This window comes from Gymnodraco acuticeps, unplaced genomic scaffold, assembly GCF_902827175.1.
Source record: "Gymnodraco acuticeps unplaced genomic scaffold, fGymAcu1.1, whole genome shotgun sequence".
Lineage (NCBI taxonomy): Eukaryota > Metazoa > Chordata > Actinopteri > Perciformes > Bathydraconidae > Gymnodraco > Gymnodraco acuticeps.
Genome location: NW_022992030.1, coordinates 33,878 through 60,615, shown reverse-complemented (window position 1 = coordinate 60,615; position 26,738 = coordinate 33,878). Strand labels below are relative to the sequence as shown.

Sequence of the window (26,738 nt, the reverse complement as noted above, 5' to 3'; positions counted from 1 at the left end):
AACGAGATAAAAGCATTTATTAAAGTAATTAAATCGACACTAGGGTGAATGATTTTCTCTAGAGATCACAATTAAGAAAAACATTTTATGGACCATTTTACAATTTAGATATTTTCTGAATTCAACCCAACACTCGTATGTTTGAACATGTGCAGCAGTTACAGTGAGAAGTGAAGGTATAAGGTGTGAGTACAAGTACTGCTAATATAGAGATGTTATCCAGAGACTGTAGACTATAGATCAGATCCAGTATAACTATGTATGGGAATGTGAGAGCACACTTAAAGGACGTTCAGTCAGAAAGGAATGAATACAATAAGCTGTGTCTCCTATCACATGGAGGTGAGTTTCTGAAGGGCCTCTCGTGGGGCTCAGGTGTTCTCAGGCATCAGAAATGTTCCAATGATCTCATGGTTCTCCTGTTTTCTCCTGTAACATATGAGGAGGTGATGTTTGACAGCATGGACTCTGAGGGGAGTTGATGTTGTTGATCAGTCACACAGAGGCAGAAGCCTCTCCATCGTTTTCATAGTTCACCTCATCTTCATCTTCATCATTCTGCTCCTGTCAGCATGGAACAGAGACATGGTAAAAACACAGAGCAGAGCTGGAAAGTAACGAAGTACATTTACTCAGTTTTCTACTTCAGTACATATTTGAAGGACTTGACTTGACTATCATCAGTTAATGCTACTTTACACTTTAACTGCTCCTTGTTTTGGAGCTTCGTGTTGAACTTTTTACTCGTCTTCATCCATTCATCTTTATTACACATTCTTTCTTTAATATCTTTTATATTCCTTTTTTTATTATGTATTTACTTCATTCTTAAATTGAGCAGAAATCTCCATCTATGATGTATTACATGACAAATATAACTAGTTCAGCTACCCAGTAGTATGTAAGTCATTTTAATAAACCATTCATTGCAAATGGAAGTGATACACATTAAAACATCACTTATTATAATCACATATTATATTATTACATTCTGCATAATCAGTTCTTTCAATGTAGGTATATTTGTATTATTAATCATATTTATATATTAGAGTATTTTTACATTGTAGTATTGCTACTTGTAATGAAGTACAATATCTCAGTACTTCCTTTAGTGCAGCGGTGTCAAACTAAAGCCAAATCCGGCCCGCGACTTCATTTGATCCCGCAAGAGCTTGCAAAGAATATAATATATATATAAAATATAATGTTTATTATACGGTTTCATGCCACTTTACAGAAGCAGGTTGCCCATAAACTACATATCCCACAATGCATCTCGTTTTGTGACATGCACACTGAAGAGACTTGCAATTATTTGCCGTAGACTTCTGCTTTTCAGACGTAGTTAATTATGAAGTTATTAAGTTCTAATAATCCAATGCAGCGGCAATAATGTAATATAATACATTATTTTATATATATATTTATATAGTTACAACCGGCCCTTTGAGTGCAACCATAATGCTAATGTGGCCCGCGATGAAATTGACTTTGACACCCCTGCTTTAGTGCCTTGCTCAAGGGACCCACAGAGATACTTCATTTCAACACAACATGCACACTTTACTCCTTTGTTGAATCTTCTGCCTGTCTTATAATCACAGTTCAATGAAAATAATAAATATTACAAGCTATTATTTTATATTTAAACTCACCAGGTTTTTTCTCATCCCTTTTTTGCCCCCTGAAAAAACAAAAAGACAAACATGTTGACTTCAGCTTCCACGGTTTCCTTTGTCTTTTCTCTTGAATCTATGAACCCTCACCTTTAGCTCTGGTCCAGATGTGGACCGTAACCACGGTGACGACGAGAGCTGCTAACCCCACAGACACCAGGATGAGCCACCACACAGCTGGAGAGAGAGAAGTCCCAAGTGTGAAATACAGTCAGAGGTTTTTAGCTGTTAATGTAATTCTTCTCTTCAGTCTCTACCTGGTCCTTCTGGATGTTTGCAGTCTGCTCCTGTTCCGGTGTTGTTTTCAGATGTCCATTCATCAATTGCTGTTCCAGTTGTTGTAGCATCTCCTTCAGGAACAAAACAACATCATCCAAAAAACTGTAGTTAAAAAAAAGGTTTTATGCATAAACCAAATGACAAAATGAAGTGACGTCAAAACCTCAAACCCCAAAAAGCATTATCTGTGATTAAATGTGTGATAAGTGATTTGAAACAACTCATTATATTCTAACCTGGTTTCTCAATTAAGAGCTTCTCCTTTTTATCAGAACCTTCCGTCTCTTCACATTTCAGAAACTCATTACATCGCTGATAAATGTGAGACGTTGTAAATGTGTTGTTTCAGTATATTCTAATAACAAGACTGTTAGAAGTGATTTTAAACATCTCAACGTGTTCTCACCTGAGGACTGAGGGCTGAAGGGAAACAGATGTTCTTCTCCTGTGTCCTCATCAGTTACTGCACAAGTAAACAACTCAGACCTTGTTGTGTTACTAAAGAAAGAAGTCTGAAATGTCACAGAGGCAGAGCAGCGAGACTGTGATGTGTTTATCTCTCTGTGATCTTTGTCCACATCTCGACCCTGAAGCAGCCACTTCACTGGGTGTAAACACCATCCATCTGTCGACACAGAGCAGTCTAACTTCACCTCATCATTGACCTGATGTCCAGTCACTGCAGATGGAGATATTGAGAGAGAAAGACAACCAGAGTAACATTAACTTCATCACTGTAATCATTATTATTGTAATGTTTCAGTATATTGCTCTATAGAGACAGTTTGAAACATCATGATGTAAATACTCACTGGAAACAACAGACAGAATAACATCAGAGTCTGGACCTTGTTGTTCTCCTGATCTGAACTGGCAGACGTAAACACCAGCATCCTCCTCTGTGACCTTCTTTATAACCAGAGAACATTTCTCTGTAACTCTCAGTCTGTCTGATTTAGCTTTGGCTTCTTTGTGAATCTGCCCATCTTCAAACAGCGTCACTGAGCTTCTTGAACCATAGAAGGTCCAGAGAGTATTCTCACACTTATCCTGATCATGTATCACATTGTCACAAGGCAAAGTGACTTCATCTCCAGTTCTGACAGTGCGGTAGTAACGTCTCCCATCTGCAGCTGTGGGGAAAAAGCAGAAGGAAATATAGACGTGATAAATGCTGACAGAATAATGATGTATTATATAAAAAGGTAAAGAGTTAGAGTTCTGGTTGATCTGTTTAATGAATCATTTAACGACACATTAAATTACAGATCCACATCACTAACTGAAGTGTTCATAGTGAGTGTGACGATCACTTTAAAGAATATTGCTATGTGGGTTTTAGTGAGCAAGAGTTCACTAAAGTCACCACGTTACAAACACAACTCTTCACTCTCAGTTCTCTGCATCCTCACCTGGAAAGTGGAGCAGCAGCATCAGGAATGAAGACATCATGATCCTTCTGAATTCAGACATCGTGCTTCTCTCTCAGTCTCTGGCTCTCGACTGTCAGAGTCTCTAACCGGCTGCTTCTTTAACTAGAACTCAGTACCGATGATAACAGCAGATAATCGACAGAAGAAGGGAAGTTGAACGTGGCAAGATGTTTTCTGGTTCCTCATTTCACCTCCAGTGTTTTTCTTCTGAGAACTGAAGGAGAAGTGTTTCGATGACAATGAGGTTAACACCAGCAGCTCTGAAGGCATGACACCGTATAGAAAACTACAGGCACGTATTCAGCTGAGCAACAGAGGAATAATTCAGGCCGATATGAGACAGATCAGTTTGAGCTGACATCCAGTCACTGTGGAGGACCGAGCCAAACTTACATTGAGACACAATCTGGATGTTTATTTGAACATGACTGCATTCCCAGGCCCTGTGTGGCTCAACACCAACTGTTTCCATCTTTGATGAATCTGTTTATCTTATTGAAAAATACAGCATGCCCTTGTCCCCCTAGAGCAGCGGTGTCAAACTAAAGGCCCGGGGGCCAAATCCGGCCCGCGACTATATTTCATGTGGCCCCGCAAGAGCTTACAAAGAATATAATATGTTTATTATACGGTTGAATGCCGCTTTACAGAAGCACGTTGTCCATAAACTACATGTCCCACAATGCATCTAATTTTGTGACGTGCGCACTGAAGAGACTTGCTATTATAGACTTCTGCTTTTCAGACGTAGTTAATTATGAAGTTATTACCCTATCCCATAATAATCCAATGCAGAGGCAATAATTTAATATAATACATTATTTTAAATATATGATATATTTAAATATGTATTTATATGTAGTCTTAACGTTTTGAACTGGCTTTTAATACTAGTTGATCGTAACATTTTGATATGTGTATGTGTTTTTATTAGGGCTGTCAGTCGATTAAAATAGTTAATCGCGATTAATCGCAAATTAATCTGTTCTAAATGTACCTTACAGGAATATTTTTCAAGTTTTTAATACTCTTATCAACATATTAGTGGACAAATATGCTGTATGCGAATGTTTATTATCATTTGAACAATGACAAATATTCTCATGAATATTAAACACAACAACCTCTGAACATTACAAATATTCGCCTCAATTCAACCTGGAACCTCTGTGTGTGTGTGTGTGTGTGTGTGTGTGTGTGTGTGTGTGTGTGTGTGTGTGTGTGTGTGTGTGTGTGTGTGTGTGTGTGTGTGTGTGTGTGTGATGGATCGTTGGAGCTATGTGCAACTCAAGGCATATGCTCGAACGGGAGCTGCCTGAACGCTGCAATCATGTTGCACACTATCCGTGCTGAGTGTGCTGACTTTTCCTACAATGTCCCGCTGTCTGGCTTCCTGCATAAAGTCAAGTGTGGTCTGCCACAAGCGGGCGGCAGGAGCGGGGCTGTACGCATCAGCTTGTAGATGGTATTTTAAACTCGATGCGCTCTGAAACTACGGGGCGGCCGAGGACAAAAAATACACATGCGTTAATCGCATTAAAATAATTAGTGGCGTTAATTTCTTTTTGCGTTAACGCGTTATTAACACGTATTATTGTTTTATTATTTTACTCCTATTGTGTTATTTGATATTTGTTCTCTGTGCAGCACTTTGGTCAATTGAGGTTGTTTTAAATGTGCTCTATAAATAAATAAAGATTGAGATTGAAAGTTACGACCGGCCCTTTGAGTGCAACCATAAAGCTGATGTGGCCCACGATGAAACTGAGTTTGACCCCCCGCCCTAGAGGACTCGATACAAAGGAAAAACTGGCACAAATCCACGGCTCCACATCTTCTGCCTTCTTCTGGACATCTCATTTTTGGCGAGACGTTGGAAGTAAAACGAGGTGAATGTAAAAGGGGCCATTCAATATATATATGAATGCTGTGTTGTTTACATTCTTATTGGCTAGTTTCTTTGTGTTATAGCTCAACATGATTTAAGGGGCGAGCAGATAAGAAGCACACACATTTGAGTATAAAGTTTAGACACAGTTGCTATAGCAACTCCAACAATTGGCCTAGCAACGGCTTAGCAACCCCATTGTTTTGTTATGAAAATGTATCTATATATATTTATACATATTCTCGCGAGATTTATCAGGGGTCGTTGTAAGTTAAAGCGCAAACTGTAACTTGGCTAATGTTGTTATAATTCTCAGTATGTGAACACAGATCGAAAATGGAAAGATTTCTCACAAGTCAGCGTAAACGACCGCGATCTCCAACGGAGCCGGTCCAACCGGACAACCCTGCTATCCGTGTGTGCGTGCGTGCATGTGTGTGTGTGTGTGTGTGTGTGTGTGTGTGTGTATGTGTGTGTGCATCTTTCTGTTTGCGGTGTGGTGATGAGGTTAAATGCCACAGCATGCCAGTTGAAACAGTGAACGATCGCTATTGTGTACTTGTATGCTCAGGGTGTAATGGTATTATACAAAAATATTGTAGGAGCACAGAAACAGTGTTCAAATTCTGCTTTTACAAACTTATTTTGCTTGTGCTTACCTTGCGAAGTAATGTTATAAGTATCAAAGGAATATTTTAATGTAAATATTAATGACAATATTGTAGCGTGACCAAGTTAATAGTTATTTCAGTTATCAGATGTGCACAGTTTTGTACATTTGTAAAGTTATTTAGGCAATGTTGTTGGTGGGAGTTAGGGAGAGACCGCCCCTTCCAGGTGTGTGTGTGTGTGTGTGTGTGTGTGTGTGTGTGTGTGTGTGTGTGTGTGTGTGTGTGTGTGTGTGTGTGTGTGTGTGTGTGTGTGTGTGTGTGTGTGTGTGCGTTTTCGGTGTGTGTGTGGAGGGAGTACGAGACGTTAGGAGTTGTGTTCGAGTGTGGAGAAAAGTCATAATGAGTGTTATACTATTGATTGGTTCTGTAAGGCGTGGCTGTGGCCGTCAATACCAGAAAATAAAGAGAACGTTTTCGACATTGAAGGCTCGAGTGATCTGTGATCTTGAATAGCGGTGAACGCTACAATATGAACAGGCTCGTGTTTGGCCCACTGGTATTGTTTGTTTATTTATTTTGAAAATTAACTAGCAACGCCGTGCTGTCATATAGCAACTGCTAAGCTACTGCAGCAAAAACATCCTGGCGCCGCCCATGATTAGACTCCTTTGTTTACTTACTGACATCATGTTACACTCACGCTTCTATTGGCTAGCGCTCTAGGGCTGTCAAGTTAACGCGTTAATAACGCGTTAACGCAAAAAAAAAAATTAACGCCACTAATTATTGTAACGCGATTAACGCATGTGTATTTTTTTTCCTCGGCCGCCCCGTAGTTTCAGAGCGCATCGAGTTTAAAATACCATCTACAAGCTGATGCTGACAGCCCCGCTCCTGCCGCCCGCTTGCTGCAGACCACACTTCCACGCTCACCGGCAGGCACTGACTGGCCATTGGGAGGACCGGTAGAGACCTTACGTGTATTGCTGTTGTTAGCATCTGGTGCTAGCTAGCTGCGCTAACGGATATAAGGAGCTGTTTCAATGAAAGCAGAGCAGCGACATTTTGCCGACAACTGCGCCGAGCACTTGACTTTATGCAGGAAGCCAGACAGTGGGACATTGTACGAAAAGTCAGCACACGATGATTGCAGCGTCCAGGCAGCTCCCGTTCGAGCTGCCTTGAGTTGCACATAGCTCCAACGATCCATCACACACACACGCACACGCACACGCGCACACACACACACACACACACACACACACACACACACACACACACACACACACACACACACACACTTTGTATTGTATTATTGTATGAGAGAGGTTCCAGGTTGAATTGAGGTGAATATTTGTAATGTTCAGAGGTTGTTGTGTTTAATATTCGTGAGAATATTTCTCATTGTTCAAATGATAATAAACATTTGCATAAAGCATATTTGTCCACTCATATGTTGATAAGAGTATTAAAAACTAGAGGAAAAATATTCCTCTATGGTACATTTAGAACAGATCAAAAATGTGCGATTAATTTGCGATTAATCGCGATTAACTATGGACAATCATGCCATTAATCCAAGCGGCAAACTCTGGGGAACAGCCGGGACGCCAATACGGAAGTGCCACACACTGCAGTTCATACATGGGCCGCTAGGGACTGGCTGCAGAAAGGAGCAATTTCCATAGACCCCCATGTTTAAATGCCCAACTTTACAGCAGAAAAAAACATGTTTCTACCCATGGATGCAATACATATTATTATCAATATAGTTAGATTCCACCTTCATGATTATGAATCTGTGAGTGAATTGTTTTCTAACACGACCCTTTTATTTATATTAGGTCTTAAAGTTTTTGCATAAATTAGGGCGTGGTCACGTTGATGGACACGTACATGCCTCACTGTCAGCTAACAGCAACTTGTCCAATCTGCTAGGCTACAACCATAGAGGCGACAACGTTAGTTAGTCATAGCACTGTACTTGACCCTTTAGCTTTAGCCGTGTTCGTGGTGATTGTGCCTTTTAGGGAATATTGTTACAAATACCAGACAATTAAAATGTCGTGCTGTGCGCTTGAATGTACTAACAGAACTTCCAAGAAGTCTAAAATGATAATATTATACATGTTAACCCCGTTCGCAGGTGTTTGTGTGCTTGGTAGCTTAGCTTGTTACTTATTAGCCAGCTAAGGACGTAACCCTTTATGCATACATATACATTGTAGTTTATGATTCAGCCTTGGGTAAGACTTTTATAGTCTATGGCTATGACGCCCATAATGCTAAATGGGAGCAAATGTTAATAGGGGACCCAATTATCCCAGTGGTGGCCGCCTGAGCTAACGGAGCCGCGGGGGGCTAGCTCCAGCCGGCGTCCCGGAGCTAGCCCACTGCAGCTCCGTTAGCTCCGGGCGGTGGAGTCCATATTTTCTCAACGTGTGAATGACAAGCATTAAGAATAACAAAATATAGCTAATTCTCTTGCAGATTGTCTTGTCTTGATTATGAATGTAACGTTTATATAGGGGAACGATACTGTTAGCAGTAACTTGGTATGCATGTATTTCATGTTAGCTTAGCTTCTTAGCCTGAGCTAGCTCTGTTTACTTCCAGTTCGGAGGCAGCAGGTCCCGCCTCGGCTCCGCCTCTTTGCCCTTATTTGGAGCAGGCGGGATTAGACTCTGACGTCACAGTCGATCCGTTAGTGGCCGACTCCGCCTACTAAGGGCTTCACGGCAACTCTGCAGAATCCTATGGGTGACGTCACGGACACTACGTCCATTTATACAGTCTATGGATTAATCGCGATTAATTATTTTAATCGACTGACAGCCCTAGCTCCAACGCATTGTACGTGATTTACTGGACATTCTCGTAAAAGCTACCTTCACCTGCATCCGAGCACTCAAACGCCACAGGAGAGGGAAACGGGCCGGGACACTGGTGCGCCTCCGGAGCCGCGGAATTCCCACGCCGCTACCCGGAATATTTCTCTCCTCCAACGTTCCGTAAGCAATGAACTGGACGAGCTTCAGCTACTGGTTAGTAGAAACAAAGACTTTTCTTCATCTTGTGTTTTGTGCTTCACTGAGAGCTGGCTGTGTGGATCGATTCCTGACTTGGCGCTGCAGCTGGGAGGCTAGAAAGAGAGAGATAGATAGATAGATGGATGGATGGATAGATAGATAGAGAGATAGATGGATGGATAGATAGATGGATAGATAGATAGATAGATAGATCGATAGATAGATCGATCGATAGATAGATAGATAGATCGATAGATAGATTGATAGATAGATAGATAGATAGATCGATAGATAGATAGATAGATAGATCGATCGATAGATAGATAGATAGATAGATCGATAGGGTATAAACAATTTCTATAAAAATCTGTCTGAAAATGAGCTGATCAGATTTCGGCCACTTTGTGGTGTCATAACGATGTTTTGGCTTGTGTAACCATTAGCCAATCAGCACCCAAGGTAACCCCCCCCCCCCCCCCCCTTATCACCTGAATCTCCTCCTAGAGCACCATTGAGTTCTTTGTAACCAAATGTCTCTCAGAGGGGCGTGGGGAGGGGCTCCTTATTTTCATCTAAAGTAACAGACAGAGAATCAGCACTTTGGAAACAGGGCTGAAACAGAGGGGATTATGGGTAATGCTGCAATGATCTGTTTGGTGATTGGAGCCAATCCCTTCAGAGACATGATTTTTCTGAGTAAAAGAAACAAACCAGACCAACAGAGTCTGAAATAAAACCTGCATGTTCTGCCGGGGTTAGAAAAGAAACTCTCTGACCCCTCAGACTGTCGGACACTGAGCGGAGGAGGTTAACTCGTAGAGGGATGATGGAGAAGAGAGAACACTTCATCAGCTTCTAGACAAATCCTTAGGTCCAAGTCGAGTCCTGCTAAATGTTCTATTCGATTCATGCTCATGTTCGGTGTAAAGTCCAGCATCCTCTTCTGTGACCTTCTTTATAACCAGAGAACAGTCTGTCTGGTTTAGCTTTGGCTTCTTTGTGAATCTGCCCGTCTTCAAACAGCGTCACTGAGCTGCTGAAATCACTGAAGGTCCAGGTAGCACTCTCACACTCATCCTGATCATGGAGCACATTGTCAAAAGGCAAAGTGACTTCATCTCCAGCTGTGACAATGAGGAAGTGACCTTTCACATCTGGAGCTGTTTAAAAACAAAGACGGAAATAAATATGGAAACAACTGTAGTGAATATAATCAGCACGATGATCATCATACAGCAGATACAGAAGTTTGAAAAAGTATCTCTGTGAGAGGTTGGTTTTCACTAAAGTCACCACGTTACAAACACAACTCATCATTCTCAGTTAAAGGAACAGTACGTAGTAAAGCACCGTTAGTGATATTAGAGCTGTTTATTTAAAGTGTTCTCCTCATCTGGAAAGTGGAGCAGCAGCATCAGGAATGAAGACATCATGATCCCTCTGAATTCAGACATCGAGCTTCTCTCTCGGTCTCTGGCTCTATAGATAGATAGATATGAGGCATGGCTAGAATGATCTGTTTGGTATTTTGAGCAAAACACTTCATAGACATGTTTTTTATATATTTCTATATTTCTGAGACCTCTGCTATTGCCTACACACAGCATGATAGGTGACCTTTCAAGTAGGTAGGAAGTTGTGCTTCACCAACGTCAAAAGGTTATAGACAGAAAAGACAAAGTGAATTAAAGGCTGTATTTATTATTGTATTTTGGCAATATCTTTCTTTCAATAATAATACATTTTATTTGTGTAGGCTGACCCTGAAGATGGAGTTTCGGCCGGAGGATTCACATCACAAGTCACAGCAGTCACGGTGAGACTGCACGGGTGGGTTGCCACGTCAATTCTGGAGCGCCTCTCTTTCGTTAGCCCATTTAACTGTTTTCACAGAGAGTAATCAACATATTTTGATAAGATAGCTTAGACAGTTGGGCACACTGAGTCACTTGCATCCGTCACTTATGGCCTCGAAGATTTCATACCTTGGAGTCCACAAACAACAAAGAAGGAAGTGTCCCAGTGCACCCACAACAACAGACCATCTGTGACCTAGTGTTGACCGGTCACAGAATGGGAACAATAACATTATGGCTGAAGCAGCCTATGTCCTTAAAGGAGGTAAACAGACGTCAGGGTTGGTCATGCACGTCATATCTAGGAGTCTAGGATAATTATTTCCCTAACATTTAGTTTATACAGTAGCTGCCGGGTCCCGCATGAGCTCAGACCCCTCCTTTCTTTTTAAAGCTTTATACCCGAATCAGCACTTTAGAAACAGGAAGTGAGATAGAGGGATAAGAGGCATGGCTAGAATGATCTGTTTGGTATTTGGAGCAAAACACTTCATAGACATGTTTTTTATATATTTCTATATTTCTGAGACCTCTGCTATTGCCTACACACAGCATGATAGGTGACCTTTCAAGTAGGTAGGAAGTTGTGCTTCACCAACGTCAAAAGGTTATAGACAGAAAAGACAAAGTGAATTGAAGGCTGTATTTATTATTGTATTTTGGCAATATCTTTCTTTCAATAATAATACATTTTATTTGTGCAGGCTGACCCTGAAGATGGAGTTTCCTACGCCTCCGTCAGCTACACCAGGAAGAGCAGCAGGAAGGCCAGGGTGAGCTGTCTCATTGATTACACTGGTGATGTGACTTTATGGTCTATTCTACTCTAACTGTGACCGTAACACACCGAACATCGTGCTGTATTAAAGAAGACTTGAGAGCAGAGATTGAGAACATCAAATCTGCAGGAAAATGTTTATTGAGGAGATAAATCAAGTGAGACGTCGGGTCATTTTCTCACAGACTTCTGTTCAATCAAGACGTTCAGAACTCCTTTATGCTTAATCACTTTTCTTCCCCTGCAGGCTCACCTTCATGATGATGATGAAGATGATGCAGTGACCTACAGCACTGTGAGAGCTCCCTCCTCTTCCTCCGCTGATCCCAGCCTCCTCTACGCCACCGTCAACAAACCAAGAAAGAAACGGATGTAATGTTGAAATCAATAGCAGGATCGCTTGGATCAAAGATTTGGAGTTTAACCCTCCAAGTGCACATTTATTCACGTATTTAATCATAGATTTTCGCTTGTAAGGAGTAGAAATATGATTCAGATATCTGCGGAATCGCTAGAATCGTAGCTTTTCAAGAGTATCTCCTGTGAGACTGTACCCAGGGCACAGCAACCAATATTGCCGCTCAAAGCAGCTTGATTCGGCTTTACACTGTGTGTGATTGGTGGATTTGTGTGTCAGTCAAGGACATCTCGGCCGGCCGGCATGTCGGTCTGAAATGACCAATGGACACTCTAGAAATCTAAGGACCTATCCACCAATAAAAAAACATATAACAGGTGTCTCCCATCAGTTTCAGTCTTTTAGTCTGTGAAGAAGATAGAGAAAATGGCTCGAAGGAACTTTACCGTTGCGGACGCGCTGGATTTTATTTTCGCGAGCGGCAGTGAAGAAGATGGCTCATCAGAACCTGAAGGCTTCGACTCTTCTTCTTCTGAAGAATACAGGGACAGCAGGAATCCATTTGAGGATGGGTAAGTGTAAATATAACTTGTAGTGCATTCAGTGGCGTTTCTAGGTGTACAAAACTGGGGGGGCAGAAAGAGGTCGGGGGAGAGAGAGAGAGAGAGAGGGGGGGGACAGAGAGAGGGGGGGAGGAGAGAGAGAGGGGGAGTGTCAAATTACATACTGAAGACCACAGGAGCAACACTGTGAGTGCATACATTTACGTACACAGCGTGGGGATGTCATAGTAATGCACCTTCATACATGGAGTAAAGGTCACCATCACAAAGTAATTCTTAACAATAACAACAACCGTAATGCTTTAGCATTAAAACACCATAGACTGTAAATATAAGGAAAACACAGACACTCATCATCGAGGTCACAATATCAATCGATCCAGCAGAGGCAAAACACAGAAGATCAACAAAATATATGACATAAATGAACTTACCAAAGCTGAAGGCTCACTTGAAAAGAAAAGCGGCACGGCGGTCCTTACTCTGACAGAATGTGTCTTTCACTTTGGGGATGAAGTCCTGTAGTTGCTGGATCAACTGGCTTTCAATTGAAAGCATGGCCAATGCGTTAAGTCGCGGCTGTCCCATGGTGTTGCGAGTGAAAGTCTTTATCCTTTTGAGGGTGGAAAAGTTCCTCTCTGACTCGGATGTCGTCATCGGAGTTGTCACTATTATTTTGACCAAAATAACAGTCTCAGCAAACGTTTCCTCCAAGTTGTTCTCGTGAATGGATTTCAACAGAGACAGGGCAGTGTTTCCAGTGTGAAGCTCACTGTGGCGGTAGAGCGTGGTCACGGCCCGTCCACACAGCGGCGTGCGTTGAAGCTTCCAACGCTTCTGCCCATTCACTTTGAATGGGGTGACGTCACTTTTAGCCGAACTGCATCTTGGGAAGCGACGTGGAGCGTTGCTGGCGGCAAAAGTTGAGCAATGTTCAACTTTTGACGCCTCGGCAGAAGCGTCAGCCAATCGAATCATATGCCAGTACACGCTCTATCCAATCAAACCGCTTCTTGTGTGTCAGGGGCGGGAGATTCATGTGATTGGTTGTTGGTCGAGTGTCAGACACGCACGCCGCTGTGTGGACGGGCCGTCAGACTTCAACTTCTCCTTGTTTCCCAACGCAGGCCACAGTTTCACGGCGCAGTCAAGCTCAGGTGTAGGAAACGACAGGACATGCTGTGGGAAGAATGAGCTGTCAACAAGCTTTGCAGCGATCAAATGGTCACTCTGTGAGAACCTCTGTTCCACCTGTGAGATGACTGTGTCACAAGCCTCCTTCATCACCGGCGCTGTGCTGCTGACTCGTCGGCCTGGCTCGTCTGTTCCATCATGAGCAGTGGCGGCCAATGCATCAGTTTTCTGCCTCATTTTCTGAACATTTTCCTTGAAACGGCAGAGCGCGCTGTTGATCCCAGGTGCATCGATGCTTCGTTTTTGCAGAGTGTTGTATAGAACATCCACTTCTGGCATAAGCAACGAAAAAAACTCCAGGAGCTGCATAAATGCTCGGTCCCGCAGTTTCTTTGACAGGCCGTATGCCTCACTTATGGTGACCGCATCCCATCCTGGTTGTGCGCGTATATGCTTCATACACTGAAGTAGTGCATCTCGGGTCTCCCAAACCGCGTTCACAGTTCTGCTTTTAAAGTTCCATCTCACAGCCGGTGGCCGTGGGATGCGTCTCTGTGTTGCCTCTGCAAGAGCTGCAACACGTTTTGGAGCACCGGAGAAAAAAGTGGAAAAAGCAGTTAGATCTGCAAAAAACACCTTCAGGATGCTCATCCTTGCTGAACACAGTTGCTGCAGGGTCAGGTTCAGTTGGTGGGCGTAGCAGTGAACAAACTGAGCGTTTGGGTACGTCTCCTTCATCACCGTCTGTACCCCGCGCACGTTACCGCTCATGACGGCCGCCCCGTCATAGGTCTGAGCGATTAGCTTTTCTTTCAGCTTCAGGGGTTCCAGAACAGCCTTGATGCTGTTAGAGAGACCTACACCAGTTTTGTCCTTTACTTCCACAAACTCCAAAAAACGCTCTGTAACTGTGAGGTCAGGCATAATGTATCGCAGCACAATCACCATTTGCGATTTACAGGAGACATCGGTTGTCTCGTCGGCCTGAACGGCAACAAATGATGTGTTGTCCACTTGCTTGGCTATTTCCTCCCTGTACACATCATACATGCAGTCCAAGAGTTCATTCTGTATGGTGCTTGATGTCCCTTTGAAAACAAGCTGAGCTTCGTAGTGCCGTTGAAGCCTGGAATCGCCCTCACACATTGTCTCGAAAATTGACCTGAATATCCCTGGATTCAGAGAGTCCGCCGACTCGTTGTGGCCCCGCAGTGCTGTCTCACATTTCCCACACAGTTTAATACAGGTGATGATCCGACCAAGCACGTACCTGTTTTCTTCCACCTTCCTATTATGAGAATCAATGCCGCGTCTGTAGGCGCTGTCAATCTGAGCTGCAACATTCACCCTTCCAAGTAATCCCAATTTTACGGCATTTTCCAAATGACTGTTGCTGCTCTCATGCTTCATTGTCCTCTCCGAAAGATGCTTTAAGTCCTTGTAACCTGTCCTCGACCAAGTACCTTGATCTTCACCAAAAAGCAGGCAAGGAAAGCAAAAGAGGGAATTCTTCTGGATGCTCGCCGTTAGCCATTTCTTTTTAGCAAACCACTCAGCGTTAAACCCACGTTTAACTTTGCCCGCAGTCTGGACCATTTGGAAATCCGGTGGATGGTGGGCACCGAGGCGCTTTACCTCCAGTTTCTCTCCGAGACTAAGTGTCTCAAATGTGTGCTCCAGTAAATGGTCAACTTCATTCATTTTCTTTCAGTTTTTTACTTCTTTTAATCGCTGGTGATGTTAGCTATATGCTGCTCTCTCGTCTCCTCTTCAAACTACACGTGACGTTTCGCAGCACTGCACACGTGAGTACTTACAGCCAATCAATTCTGAATTATGTGAGATGACGTATGGTGGGGATGGGAGCACTATGCCCCTACGGTCATTATTTTTTTGCCACACACATTAAATAGAAAAATACTCTGAGCATGCGCAGTGTAGTTTTTACAATCACCGTTCACTTAGACTGTGAGAGGGAGGGGCAGGATCGGGTTTTGTCCCACATGGCTCTAAACAGCTCAAAACGGCACTCTAGACACTAATTAGAAGAACACAGACTAAAACAGAAATGTACAGACGAATCAGATTATTAAACATGACCTTAAAATATATTTTATATGTTTTTTTATTTATTTTTTAGTATTTTTTTGTAATCATTATTTGTAATACTTTCTTCTGACACTAGGTGGGGCTGTGCCCCACCTGCCCCTAATGACCCGCCGCCACTGAGTGCATTTGCCATTTTGTGAGGAGTACCGCGAAAATGAACAATGGATTTATCAACCTTTTTATTTTCCCCTCATGAACTTTTTCTCGGGACAAAATAGACTCTTGATTAGTAAACGTTTACTCTGTGTAAATGTTATTTATGTGTAAACGTTATTTTGGCATGTATAAGTAAGGTTACATGTGTAGATGAATAAAAGAATCCTTTATTCGTCCCACAACGGAGACATTTATAGACATGTATTTTATTTGATCATACTGTTCTGTACAGATGAGACTTTGTCATAGACTTATTTACATGTGTGTCTGTGATAAACTTTATTTATGTATGTGTGTGTGTGTGTGTGTGTGTGTGTGTGTGTGGTGTGTGTGTGTGTGTGTGTGTGTGTGTGTGTGTGTGTGTGTGTGTGTGTGTGTGTGTGTGTGTGTGTGTGTGTGTGTGTGTGATGTGTGTGTGTGTGTGTGTGTGTGTGTGTGTGTGTGTGTGTGTGTGTGTGGTGTGTGTGTGTGTGTGTGTGTGTGTGTGTGTGTGGTGTGTGTGTGTGTGTGTGTGTGTGTGTGTGTGTGTGTGTGTGTGTGTGTGTGTGTGTGTGTGTGTAGTGTGTAGTGTGTGTGTGTGTGTGTTCCCCACAATTTTAATTTGTTTCACAGCTGCCTGGGCTTAGCCCCACAGATGACATTTATCCAGGAGCCTCCAGCTGTGCCTGCCACCATGTTGAGGTCTACCGTGGATCAAGGGCCTTCACCACTGCCATCCCCACCAAGGACTAGCGGACCAGCATCACGACAGCTGCCTCCATCTCTGCCTGCGACGAGGTCAAGATACACCTCAGCTCCACCACAGCCATCACCATCAACCCGGACAGCAAAGAGGTCTCGTAGAGCACACGTACCTCCCACACAGCCACCAGCTGCCCATGCACCATCACCCCCACCTGCACAGCAGCCAGCTCCACTGTCTTGGAAGACAGGCGAAGACCCTGACACTGCTCCCCCTGTCTCCAGGTTTCAACCTGCTCGCACACCCGGGCCACAGCTCAGCTCAACAGTATCAAACAAACCCCTTGACCTGTTCAAGCTGTTCTTCAGTGCACTAACAGTACAGACACTCTGTACCAACACAAACAAGCGGGCTGCACAGGAGATGGGAAAGGGTAAAACCTACAAATGGACTGACTTGACTGTAGAGGATTTCTATAAATACATGGGGCCTGCTGAAACTGGACAATGTATTGGACTACTGGAGGAAGGATCATTTTGTCAGTGTATAATGAATAGTTGGTTGAAGGAAAAAAGTTCTGATGTTCAATATTGTAAATAGTGAGATTTTGCAGTTATATTTATATACATTGTTGGTAATATAATAAATTGTTGGTTGAAAAAAAAAGTTCTAATGCTCAATTCTTTTTTTTTTGTACACATCACATGAACCTTGGTATGTAATATGAAGTCATTATTCAGTCCTGATATATCTCAGTCCCTGCTGTGGTGAAAGTAGAGTGATTGACAGCTGTTTTACTCAGAATTCGAATTTATAAAATTTCATTTTAGACATGAATAACACATTTATATACAGTGTAATTCAAATATTTCACTACTTTTATAATCCTAAGACTTTGGTAACCAAATCTAAAACACCAAAACAATTCGATCACATGAGTACATTTGTGTTTTCACAAGAGTTTTGAAGATTTTCCGAAAATCGGATGTCAAAGCTTTTGAGCTACTTATCTCATCAAACAGTGCTCTAAGGTGAGTAATTTGCATATATAGCAATACTAGAGATTGTCCTGAACATTTTGATATGTAACACATGGGTGCCATTTTAGAAGAAATACATTTAAAAGGTGATTTAAGAAAACATCTAAACATCGAGAAAATACCCTTAGACTCCAGAGGGTTTTATGGGCTTTTCTAGCAGTCTTATTTTAAATCTTTAACGTTTGAACATAGTGAGGGGATCACAAACTACTTCAATAACATATAAATTGAGAGAGAGAGAGAGAGAGGGAGAGAGAGAGAGACAGAGAGGGAGAGAGAGAGAGAGGGAGAGACAGAGAGAGAGGAGAATGACCCCCCTCGGTGTGTGTGTGTGTGGTTTCTGTTCAGTGAGAAAAAAGGGGACATATATGGCCTCACTTCCCCAGCTGATCACGGACATAAAGACCTTTTTATTTATATATGACTCGTTTTCTAAAATGATAAGTTTAAAGATGCAAATGAGGCTTATCTTACTAAATATCTGCTTATTTGCATATATTTCCAGAACAGAAATGTGAACAGAGAAGAAAGCCATGTTGAAATTCTTGTGACATTTTCTGGACATATATTGCCAGCAGGGGGCAGCAGAAGCTTGGTCAACACTTGCTTTAGAATGTACACACACACACACACACACACACACACACACACACACACACATACACGTACACGCACACGCATACACTTACACAAACGCGCAGAGACACGCACACACACAACACAGACACATCATATAATACTCACTGTAGCTTTTATCAAACAAGCAGGAATATTCAGGGGACTATTTATATCCGCGGATTAATCCATATGTGGTGCTCCAGTGAGTATGTGTGGCTGCGGGAAGGTGTGTGTGTGTGTGTGTGTGTGTGTCCTAGCATTACTATACTTGTGGGGACCAACATCTGTTGACACAGTCACGTGTGGGGACTCGCCTGCCTTATGGGGACACAATGGATCTTTCATTTTAGGGTGAAGACTTGGTTAGGTTTAGGGTTTGGTTTAGGATAAGTCTCCAGGAAATGCATGTAAGTCAATGTAATGTCCCCTGAAGTGATGTATACATGGTATGTGTGTGTGAGAGTGTGTGTGTGTGTTTACAGTGCACTTATTTATTAAAGTAAACAGTATTTCTGCTGTATATAATTTCCTGCTTTTTACCTTATGATTTCACTTTAATGAACTACTTCATTCACTTATTTCAATTCTTTATCACTTATTATGTCTTACGTTAGTTATGATGTGCATCTACAGTAAAGCCTTTGAATCTTTAGCATTTAGATAATCACTCACCTGAAGAAGAAGAGGAGGTCACGTGGTGTGATGAAGAGGAATTGCAGCATCAGGTGTTTTTAATATGCAGTCTTTTATCTTGTATCCCTGCATCAGTAAACTCAGGAGCATTACAGGTACAGTCAGGTTCTTGAAGAGTGTATCGCCCCCTAGAGGCCTGGACTGGAAATACAGCAGGAAAAACAGGTCTAAATAAATAAGATGAGTAATTACAGAACAGATTTTATAATAAAAGAAAATACTATTAAAAGTCCTGAAAATAAACCATACTGAAGTGAAAATATAAAATGTAAGCAACATTTATTTAAAAATAAAAGTGTTGATTGTGCAGTAAAGTTGATCTGCACCCACGTTACTGATGAAAACTCGACAGCAGGAAGTCTGTTTTGATTTATTTTTAATGTAGAATATAAAATCTTCCTCCAGTGACAAACCAAAAGTAAAACGTTTGATCGTAAAAAAATAAACACACAAACCTGAGGGTGGTGCTGTCGAGCTGCAGTGTATTAACACACACACATACACACACTTTAAGAAATACACACACTAACACACAAATAATCGCACACGTCATTCAACAGCACACAACTGGTAAAATGGGCTCCTGCTCAACAGATGAAGCGCTGACTGAACCGGAGGACCAGTCTGAAAGCTGACAGGATGTTGATCAGGGGATTTGAAAGGTCTATAGCCACCTAGCCAGGTTTTCTAGCCTCTTCTCGATGTACCGTTCTTAGAGCTTCCTCTGTGACGCTCTGATGCACTCTCCAAGAACGCTGAAGAGTACGTAAGTCAAATCAAACAGTCTCACTCTCTCTCTTGCCTCATACCTGATCCCAGGATATCACCACAGCTCCACTGAATGTGCAACACCTTCCTTGGCTCTGACACAAACTGTATGTTGTTTACAAAGTGAGAGCCAGGGCAAAGAGAGGGGTTAAACCCAACAAAGCGTTGTGTTGTCAGTGTGTTGGAGATAGAGAGAGAAACATAACTCATTATAACATTCATTAAAAGTACTCTTTTTATTTGGATTATATTTCATTAAAGCCGTAGTAAAAAAAAGGAGAAACATATTCCATTAGGACTTAAGCTAATTAAAACATCCTAAGATACTGGAGGCATTTCAGCTTTAGGAATACACATAGAGTAAAAAGTGAGTATAGTAAATATATGGTATAGACTATTGATCAGATATATAGAGCATGTGCAGCAGTTACAGTAGGCAGTACAGGTATATATACTGTAGGTATAACTACACGCTAAGCTAATTATAAAAAATTATATGAATCATTCATTGAAAAACGAGATAAAAGCATTATTAAAGTTATTAAATCGACACTAGGGTGAATGATTTTCCCAGAGATCACAATTAACAAAAATATTTTATGGATCATTTTACAGTTTAAATATTTTCTGAATTCAACCCAACACTCGTATGTTTGAACATGTGCAGCAGTTACAGTGAGAAGTGAAGGTATAAGGTGTGATTACAAGTACTGCTAATATTGAGATGTTATACAGAGACTGCAGACTATAGATCAGATCCAGTATAACTATGTATGGGAATGTGAGAGCACACTTAAAGGACGTTCAGTCAGAAAGGAATGAATACAATAAGCTGTGTCTCCTATCACATGGAGGTGAGTTTCTGAAGGGCCTCTCGTGGGGCTCAGGTGTTCTCAGGCATCAGAAATGTTCCAATGATCTCATGGTTCTCCTGTTTTCTCCTGTAACATATGAGGAGGTGATGTTTGACAGCATGGACTCTGAGGGGAGTTGATGTTGTTGATCAGTCACACAGAGGCAGAAGCCCCTCCATCGTTTTCATAGTTCACCTCATCTTCATCTTCATCATTCTGCTCCTGTCAGCATGGAACAGAGACATGGTAAAAACACAGAGCAGAGCTGGAAAGTAACGAAGTACATTTACTCAGTTTTCTACTTCAGTACATATTTGAAGGACTTGACTTGACTATCATCAGTTAATGCTACTTTACACTTTAACTGCTCCTTGTTTTGGAGCTTCATGTTGAACTTTTTACTCGTCTTCATCCATTCATCTTTATTACACATTCTTGCTTTAACATCTTTTATATTCCTTTTTTATTTTGTATTTATTTCATTCTTAAATTGAGCAGAAATCTCCATCTATGATGTATTACATGACAAATATAACTAGTTCAGCTACCCAGTAGTATGTAAGTCATTTTAATAAACCATTCATTGCAAATGGAAGTGATACACATTAAAACATCACTTATTATAATCACATATTATATTATTACATTCTGCATAATCAGTTCTTTCAATGTAGGTATATTTGTATTATTAATCATATTTATATATTAGAGTATTTGTACATTGTAGTATTGCTACTTTTACAAGTACAATATCTCAGTACTTCCTTTAGTGCAGCGGTGTCAAACTAAAGCCAAATCCGGCCCGCGACTTCATTTGATCCCGCAAGAGCTTGCAAAGAATATAATATATATATAAAATATAATGTTTATTATTCGGTTTCATGCCACTTTACAGAAGCAGGTTGCCCATAAACTACATGTCCCACAATGCATCTCGTTTTGTGACATGCGCACTGAAGAGACTTGCAATTATTTGCCGTAGACTTCTGCTTTTCAGACGTAGTTAATTATGAAGTTATTAAGTTCTAATAATCCAATGCAGCGGCAATAATGTAATATAATACATTATTTTATATATATATTTATATAGTTACAACCGGCCCTTTGAGTGCAACCATAATGCTAATGTGGCCCGCGATGAAATTGACTTTGACACCCCTGCTTTAGTGCCTTGCTCAAGGGACCCACAGAGATACTTCATTTCAACACAACATGCACACTTTACTCCTTTGTTGAATCTTCTGCCTGTCTTATAATCACAGTTCAATGAAAATAATAAATATTACAAGCTATTATTTTATATTTAAACTCACCAGGTTTTTTCTCATCCCTTTTTTGCCCCCTGAAAAAACAAAAAGACAAACATGTTGACTTCAGCTTCCACGGTTTCCTTTGTCTTTTCTCTTGAATCTATGAACCCTCACCTTTAGCTCTGGTCCAGATGTGGACCGTAACCACGGTGACGACGAGAGCTGCTAACCCCACAGACACCAGGATGACCCACCACACAGCTGGAGAGAGAGAAGTCCCAAGTGTGAAATACAGTCAGAGGTTTTTAGCTGTTAATGTATTTCTTCTCTTCAGTCTCTACCTGGTCCTTCTGGATGTTTGCAGTCTGCTCCTGTTCCGGTGTTGCTTTCAGATGTCCATTCATCAATTGCTGTTCCAGTTGTTGTAGCATCACCTTCAGGAACAAAACAACATCATGCCAAAAACTGTAGTTTAAAAAAAAAAGGTTTTATGCATAAACCAAATGACAAAATGAAGTGACGTCAAAACCTCAAACCCCAAAAAGCATTATCTGTGATTAAATGTGGGATAAGTGATTTTAAACAGCTTAACGTGTTCTCACCTGAGGACTGAGCGCTGAAGGGAAACAGATGCACTTCTCTTGTGAACATATCAGTTACTTCACAAGAAAACAACTCAGACCTTGTTGTGTAACTAAAGAGAGAAGTCAAAAATGTCACAGAGGCAGAGCAGTAAGACTGTGATGTCTTTATCTCTCTGTGATCTTTGTCCACATCTTGACCCTGAAGCAGCCACTTCACTGGGTGTGTACATACTCCTCTATATGTCGACACAGAGCAGTTTAACGTCACCTCATCATTGTCCTGATGTTCAGTCACTGCAGACGGAGATATTGAGAGAGAAAGACAACAAGAGTAACATTAACTTCATCACTGTAATCATTATTATTGTAATGTTTCAGTATATTGCTCTATAGAGACAGTTTGAAACATCATGATGTAAATACTCACTGGAAACAACAGACAGAATAACATCAGAGTCTGGACCTTGTTGTTCTCCTGATCTGTTGAACTGGCTGCAGGAGTAATAACCAGCATCCTCCTCTGTGACCTTCTTTATAACCAGAGAACATTTCTCTGTAACTCTCAGTCTGTCTGATTTAGCTTTGGAATCGTTGTGAATCTGTCCGTCTTCAAACAGCCTCACTCCTGGTGGGTATGGTGAATCATAGAAGCGCCAGAGAGTTCTCTCACACTTATCCTGATCATGCATCACATAGTCACAAGGCAAAGTGACTTCATCTCCAGGTCTGACAATGTAACGTTTCAGATCTGCAGCTGTTGGGGAAAAATCAGAAAGAAATATAGATGTGATAAATGCTGACAGAACAATGATGTATTATATAAAAAGGTAAAGAGTTAGAGTTCTGGTTGATCTGTTTAATGAATCATTTAACGACACATTAAAACCAGAGTTAATTACAGATCCACATCACTAACTGAAGCGTTCATAGTGAGTGTGACGATCACTTTAAAGAATATTGCTATGTGGGTTTTAGTGAGCAAGAGTTCACTAAAGTCACCACGTTACAAACACAACTCATCACTCTCAGTTAAAGGAATAGTACGTAGTAAAGTACCGTTAGTGATATTAGAGCTGTTTTATTTCATGTACTTGGTAAATGGTAAATGGACTGTATTCATAAAGCTCTTCATCCAGTCTCTCACCCCTCAAAGCGCTTTACATACAAGTCACCCATTCACCCCCAGTTCATACAGAGCAATGTGCCCCTTGCTCAATGAAGGGGTTAGAGCCATTTCCCTTTCATCGTTATGCTTTGAATGTTTGTCTTATTACTAAAAGGCTTTAGAGGAAACTCTTAACTATCTATTTTAGTGAGTCACACTACGCTTTAAAAGATGTTAGTTTAAGCCTCACTTATTTGCGGTCAGATGTGACGTGCATGTCTGCATGTCTGTATCTCTATATATGGCATGACGTTGGTTCACAGCTGAGGGTGTGATTAGACAGGAAGCGGTAGAGTCTTTTGACCGTGTTCTTTTTGTTCTTTTTTGATACGGAGAACTTTGAGTTACTTTGAAGCGAGGAAGTTTGTCTTCATGTTTGAATGTCGCCTGGATCAAAGAATAAACCTGATTCAACGCTACAACGACCTCTGCAAAGTTAGTTAGGAAGCAGAGAGAGGCGCGTCGTAGCCCACACCCCGATAGAGGAACGTGGATATTAAATGTAGAAACGGATCAAAACGCCACGACAGAAGGTATCATTCACACACCGTTCCCCATTGGGAGCGACTTGGGGTTCAGCATCTCGCCCAAGGATACATCGATTTCAATTGAAAGACGCCCTCACTAGCTTTCATTAACAGTCGTCAACAGTGTGTGTTCTCTGCATCCTCACCTGGAAAGGGGAGCAGCAGCATCAGGAATGAAGACATCATGATCCTTCTGAATTCAGACATCAAGCTTCTCTCTCGGTCTCTGGCTCTCGACTGTCAGAGTCTCTAACCGGCTGCTTCTGTGTTTCTCTTCTGAGAACTGAAGGGGAAGTGTTTCTGTGAGGATGTGGTTAACCTGGTTAACCCGTGGTTTTACCCTCTGATGCTGAGCAGATAAGGTAAGTGCTTAACTCAACGAGCGTCTAATGAAAGTCACTTGAATGGCCTACTTTTAAACACGTGTATTAGCTGGTGTAATGTTCATGTTGTTTTGAAATAGCTTCATGCTCTACACACTGCTGACTCTTCTGGATGTGCCATTCTTAGAGCGTCTCTCTGACCTGACTATAGGACGCTACACTCAACTCTCCAAGATGTTTTATCTGACTGAGCTTCTTGTTCTGCAGAGATGAGTATTTTGGTCTTTGGTGGGACCACCGAGGCACACAGGACCATGTGGTTGGAAGTTAGGACCGTCTCAGATATTGCAGAACGAAGCCAAGACCTCCTGGACTGAGCAGGGGAACACGGGGCTTCCACACCTCGGCAGGAGAAACAGGCGTTGTTAGCATCTTGACAGAAGGATAAAGAGTCTGTTGGAGGTCAACAGGAGTCTGACGCAGATTTACATTTCATTACATTGCATTTAGCTGACGCTTTTATCCAAAGCGACTTACAATAAGTACATTCGACCAGGAAGACACAACCTTGAAGAAAACAGAATCATATAAGTACATCAGGTTTCATAGAGCCAAACATTTCAAGTGCTACTCAACTGGCTTTAGATAAGCCAGTCCTTTATTAGTATAAAAGTGCTTCGTTAATAGTTCTATCGCTCGAAGTGGAGTCGAAAGAGATGAGTTTTCAGTTTGCGCCAGAAGATGTGCAAGCTATCTGCCGTCCTGATGTCAATGGGGAGCTCATTCCACCATCTTGGAGCCAGGACAGCAAACCCACGTGTTTTCGCCGATGGGAACTTGGGTCCCCCTCGCAGCGAGGGCGCAACGAGTCGTTTGGCTGATGCAGAGCATAGTGCACGCGTTGGGGTGTACGGTTTAACCATGTCCTGGATGTAGGAAGGGCCAGATCCATTCGCAGCATGGTACGCAAGTACCAGTGTCTTGAAGTGGATTCTAGCAGTTACCGGAAGCCAGTGAAGGGAGCGGAGGAGCGGAGTGGTGTGGGAGAATTTAGGAAGGTTGAAGACCAGACGAGCCGCTGCATTCTGGATGAGCTGCAGAGGTCGGATGGCACATGCAGGTAGACCAGCCAGGAGGGAGTTGCAGTAGTCTAGGCGTGAGATGACGAGAGCCTGGACCAGAACCTGAGTCGCTTTCTGGGTCAGCTGGGGACGTATCTTCCTGATGTTGTAAAGCGTGTATCTGCAGCAACGGGTTGTAGCAGCGATGTTTGCAGTGAAGGACAGGTTGTTATCTAGGGTCACACCCAGATTCCTTGCAGTCTGAGTCGGGGAAACAACTGAGGTGCCGATGTTGATTGTTAGGTCAAGAGTGGGACAATCTTTTCCCGGGAGGAAGAGCAGCTCAGTCTTGTCAAGGTTGAGCTTGAGGTGGTGAGCAGACATCCACTGAGAGATGTCAGCTAGACAAGCAGAGATGCGTGCAACGACCTGGGTCTCTGAGCGGGGAAAGGACAGAATTAATTGGGTGTCGTCAGCGTAGCAGTGGTAAGAAAAACCATGCGGGCTAATGACTGATCCGAGCGAGTTTGTGTACAGGAAGAAGAGGAACAGAGCCCTGAGGGACCCCCGTAGTTAATTGACAAGGGTCGGACTCAGACCCTCTCCAAGTCACCCTGTAGGTACGGTCTTTCAGGTATGAGGTGAGGAGGGAAAGTGCAGAGCCTGAAACTCCAAGTTTTTGGAGAGTGCGAAGGAGGATCTGATGATTCACCGTGTCGAATGCAGCAGACAGGTCCAACAGGATGATGACAGAGGAGAGGGATGCAGTTTTGGCAGTGTGCAGTTCCTCCGTGACAGCAATGAGAGCAGTTTCTGTGGAGTGACCTGCCTTGAAACCATCAGGCAGATCTGCAGGCAAACCTAAGGTGACAGGGAAGTCAGAAAGTCTGAGTCACTTTGGTCATGCCAGAGTTGATTTCCATTGTGAATGTCAGATTCCAGGGTCACTTTCAAGTCACTGAGTTTCCAGCGCTGTTTTTGCTGGGGCTGATTCTGTGAGCTGCAGCTGACCACAACCCCCAGCAGGAGAGAGGAGCGTGCTTTGAGATCAGCTGCTGGGCTGCAGCGAGGAGAGGAGGGGGAGAAAAAGAGATCTCCGTCCTCCGTATTTTATTCTTATATTATTATATAGAGTCATTATTCATCTGTTTTAAAGTTCAATAAATAACAAAGAAGACCTTTGACCGTCACTTTTCTAATTTTGTCCGGAAGATTTAAACTTTAACGGACATGTTGACTGGCGAAAGAAAACCTCACTGAAACTCTGCCGCACGAAAATGCACTTGTTATCGCCACATTG

General features: G+C 42.2%; 2 protein-coding genes across 4 annotated transcripts; both read right to left on the bottom strand.

The window, feature by feature from the left end:
- Positions 1-3,431, bottom strand: LOC117536623. Its single transcript, XM_034201558.1, has 7 exons — positions 3,371-3,431; positions 2,771-3,091; positions 2,365-2,637; positions 1,937-2,029; positions 1,770-1,856; positions 1,659-1,687; positions 1-564 (listed from the first exon to the last, which is right to left on the bottom strand). The coding sequence occupies exons 1-7, from the start codon at positions 3,429-3,431 to the stop codon at positions 496-498; spliced, it is 933 nt and encodes a 310-aa protein (XP_034057449.1). The 3' UTR covers positions 1-495.
- On the bottom strand, positions 1-24,488 carry LOC117536624. 3 transcript variants are annotated; one of them, XR_004567591.1, is made up of 8 exons: positions 24,201-24,484; positions 22,790-23,116; positions 22,381-22,656; positions 22,120-22,212; positions 21,953-22,039; positions 21,842-21,870; positions 20,490-20,750; positions 1-395 (listed from the first exon to the last, which is right to left on the bottom strand). XR_004567591.1 is itself a non-coding variant. In XM_034201560.1 (7 exons), the coding sequence occupies exons 1-7, from the start codon at positions 24,259-24,261 to the stop codon at positions 20,740-20,742; spliced, it is 888 nt and encodes a 295-aa protein (XP_034057451.1). In that variant the 5' UTR covers positions 24,262-24,488; the 3' UTR covers positions 19,887-20,739. The 3 variants fall into 3 exon arrangements, 2 of the variants coding, with proteins under 2 accessions (XP_034057451.1, XP_034057450.1); XM_034201560.1 differs by lacking the exon at positions 1-395 and having other exon boundaries at positions 19,887-20,754; positions 24,201-24,488; XM_034201559.1 differs by lacking the exon at positions 1-395 and having other exon boundaries at positions 19,887-20,750.
- Between the last annotated feature and the right edge of the window lie 2,250 nt (positions 24,489-26,738).

Excerpts from the sequence above, each read along its gene's own strand:
- LOC117536624 (XM_034201559.1), bottom strand. The coding sequence starts at position 24,261 with ATGTCTGAATTCAGAAGGATCATGATGTCTTCATTCCTGATGCTGCTG. Across the intron at positions 22,213-22,380 it reads CTTCAGCGCTCAGTCCTCAG|GTGATGCTACAACAACTGGA; the intron begins GTGAGAACACGT and ends TTGTTCCTGAAG. Across the intron at positions 20,751-21,841 it reads AAGGGATGAGAAAAAACCTG|GAGCAGAATGATGAAGATGA; the intron begins GTGAGTTTAAAT and ends CCATGCTGACAG.
- LOC117536623 (XM_034201558.1), bottom strand. The coding sequence starts at position 3,431 with ATGTCTGAATTCAGAAGGATCATGATGTCTTCATTCCTGATGCTGCTG. Across the intron at positions 2,030-2,364 it reads CTTCAGCCCTCAGTCCTCAG|GAGATGCTACAACAACTGGA; the intron begins GTGAGAACACGT and ends TTGTTCCTGAAG. Across the intron at positions 1,688-1,769 it reads CATCTGGACCAGAGCTAAAG|GGGGCAAAAAAGGGATGAGA; the intron begins GTGAGGGTTCAT and ends TTGTTTTTTCAG.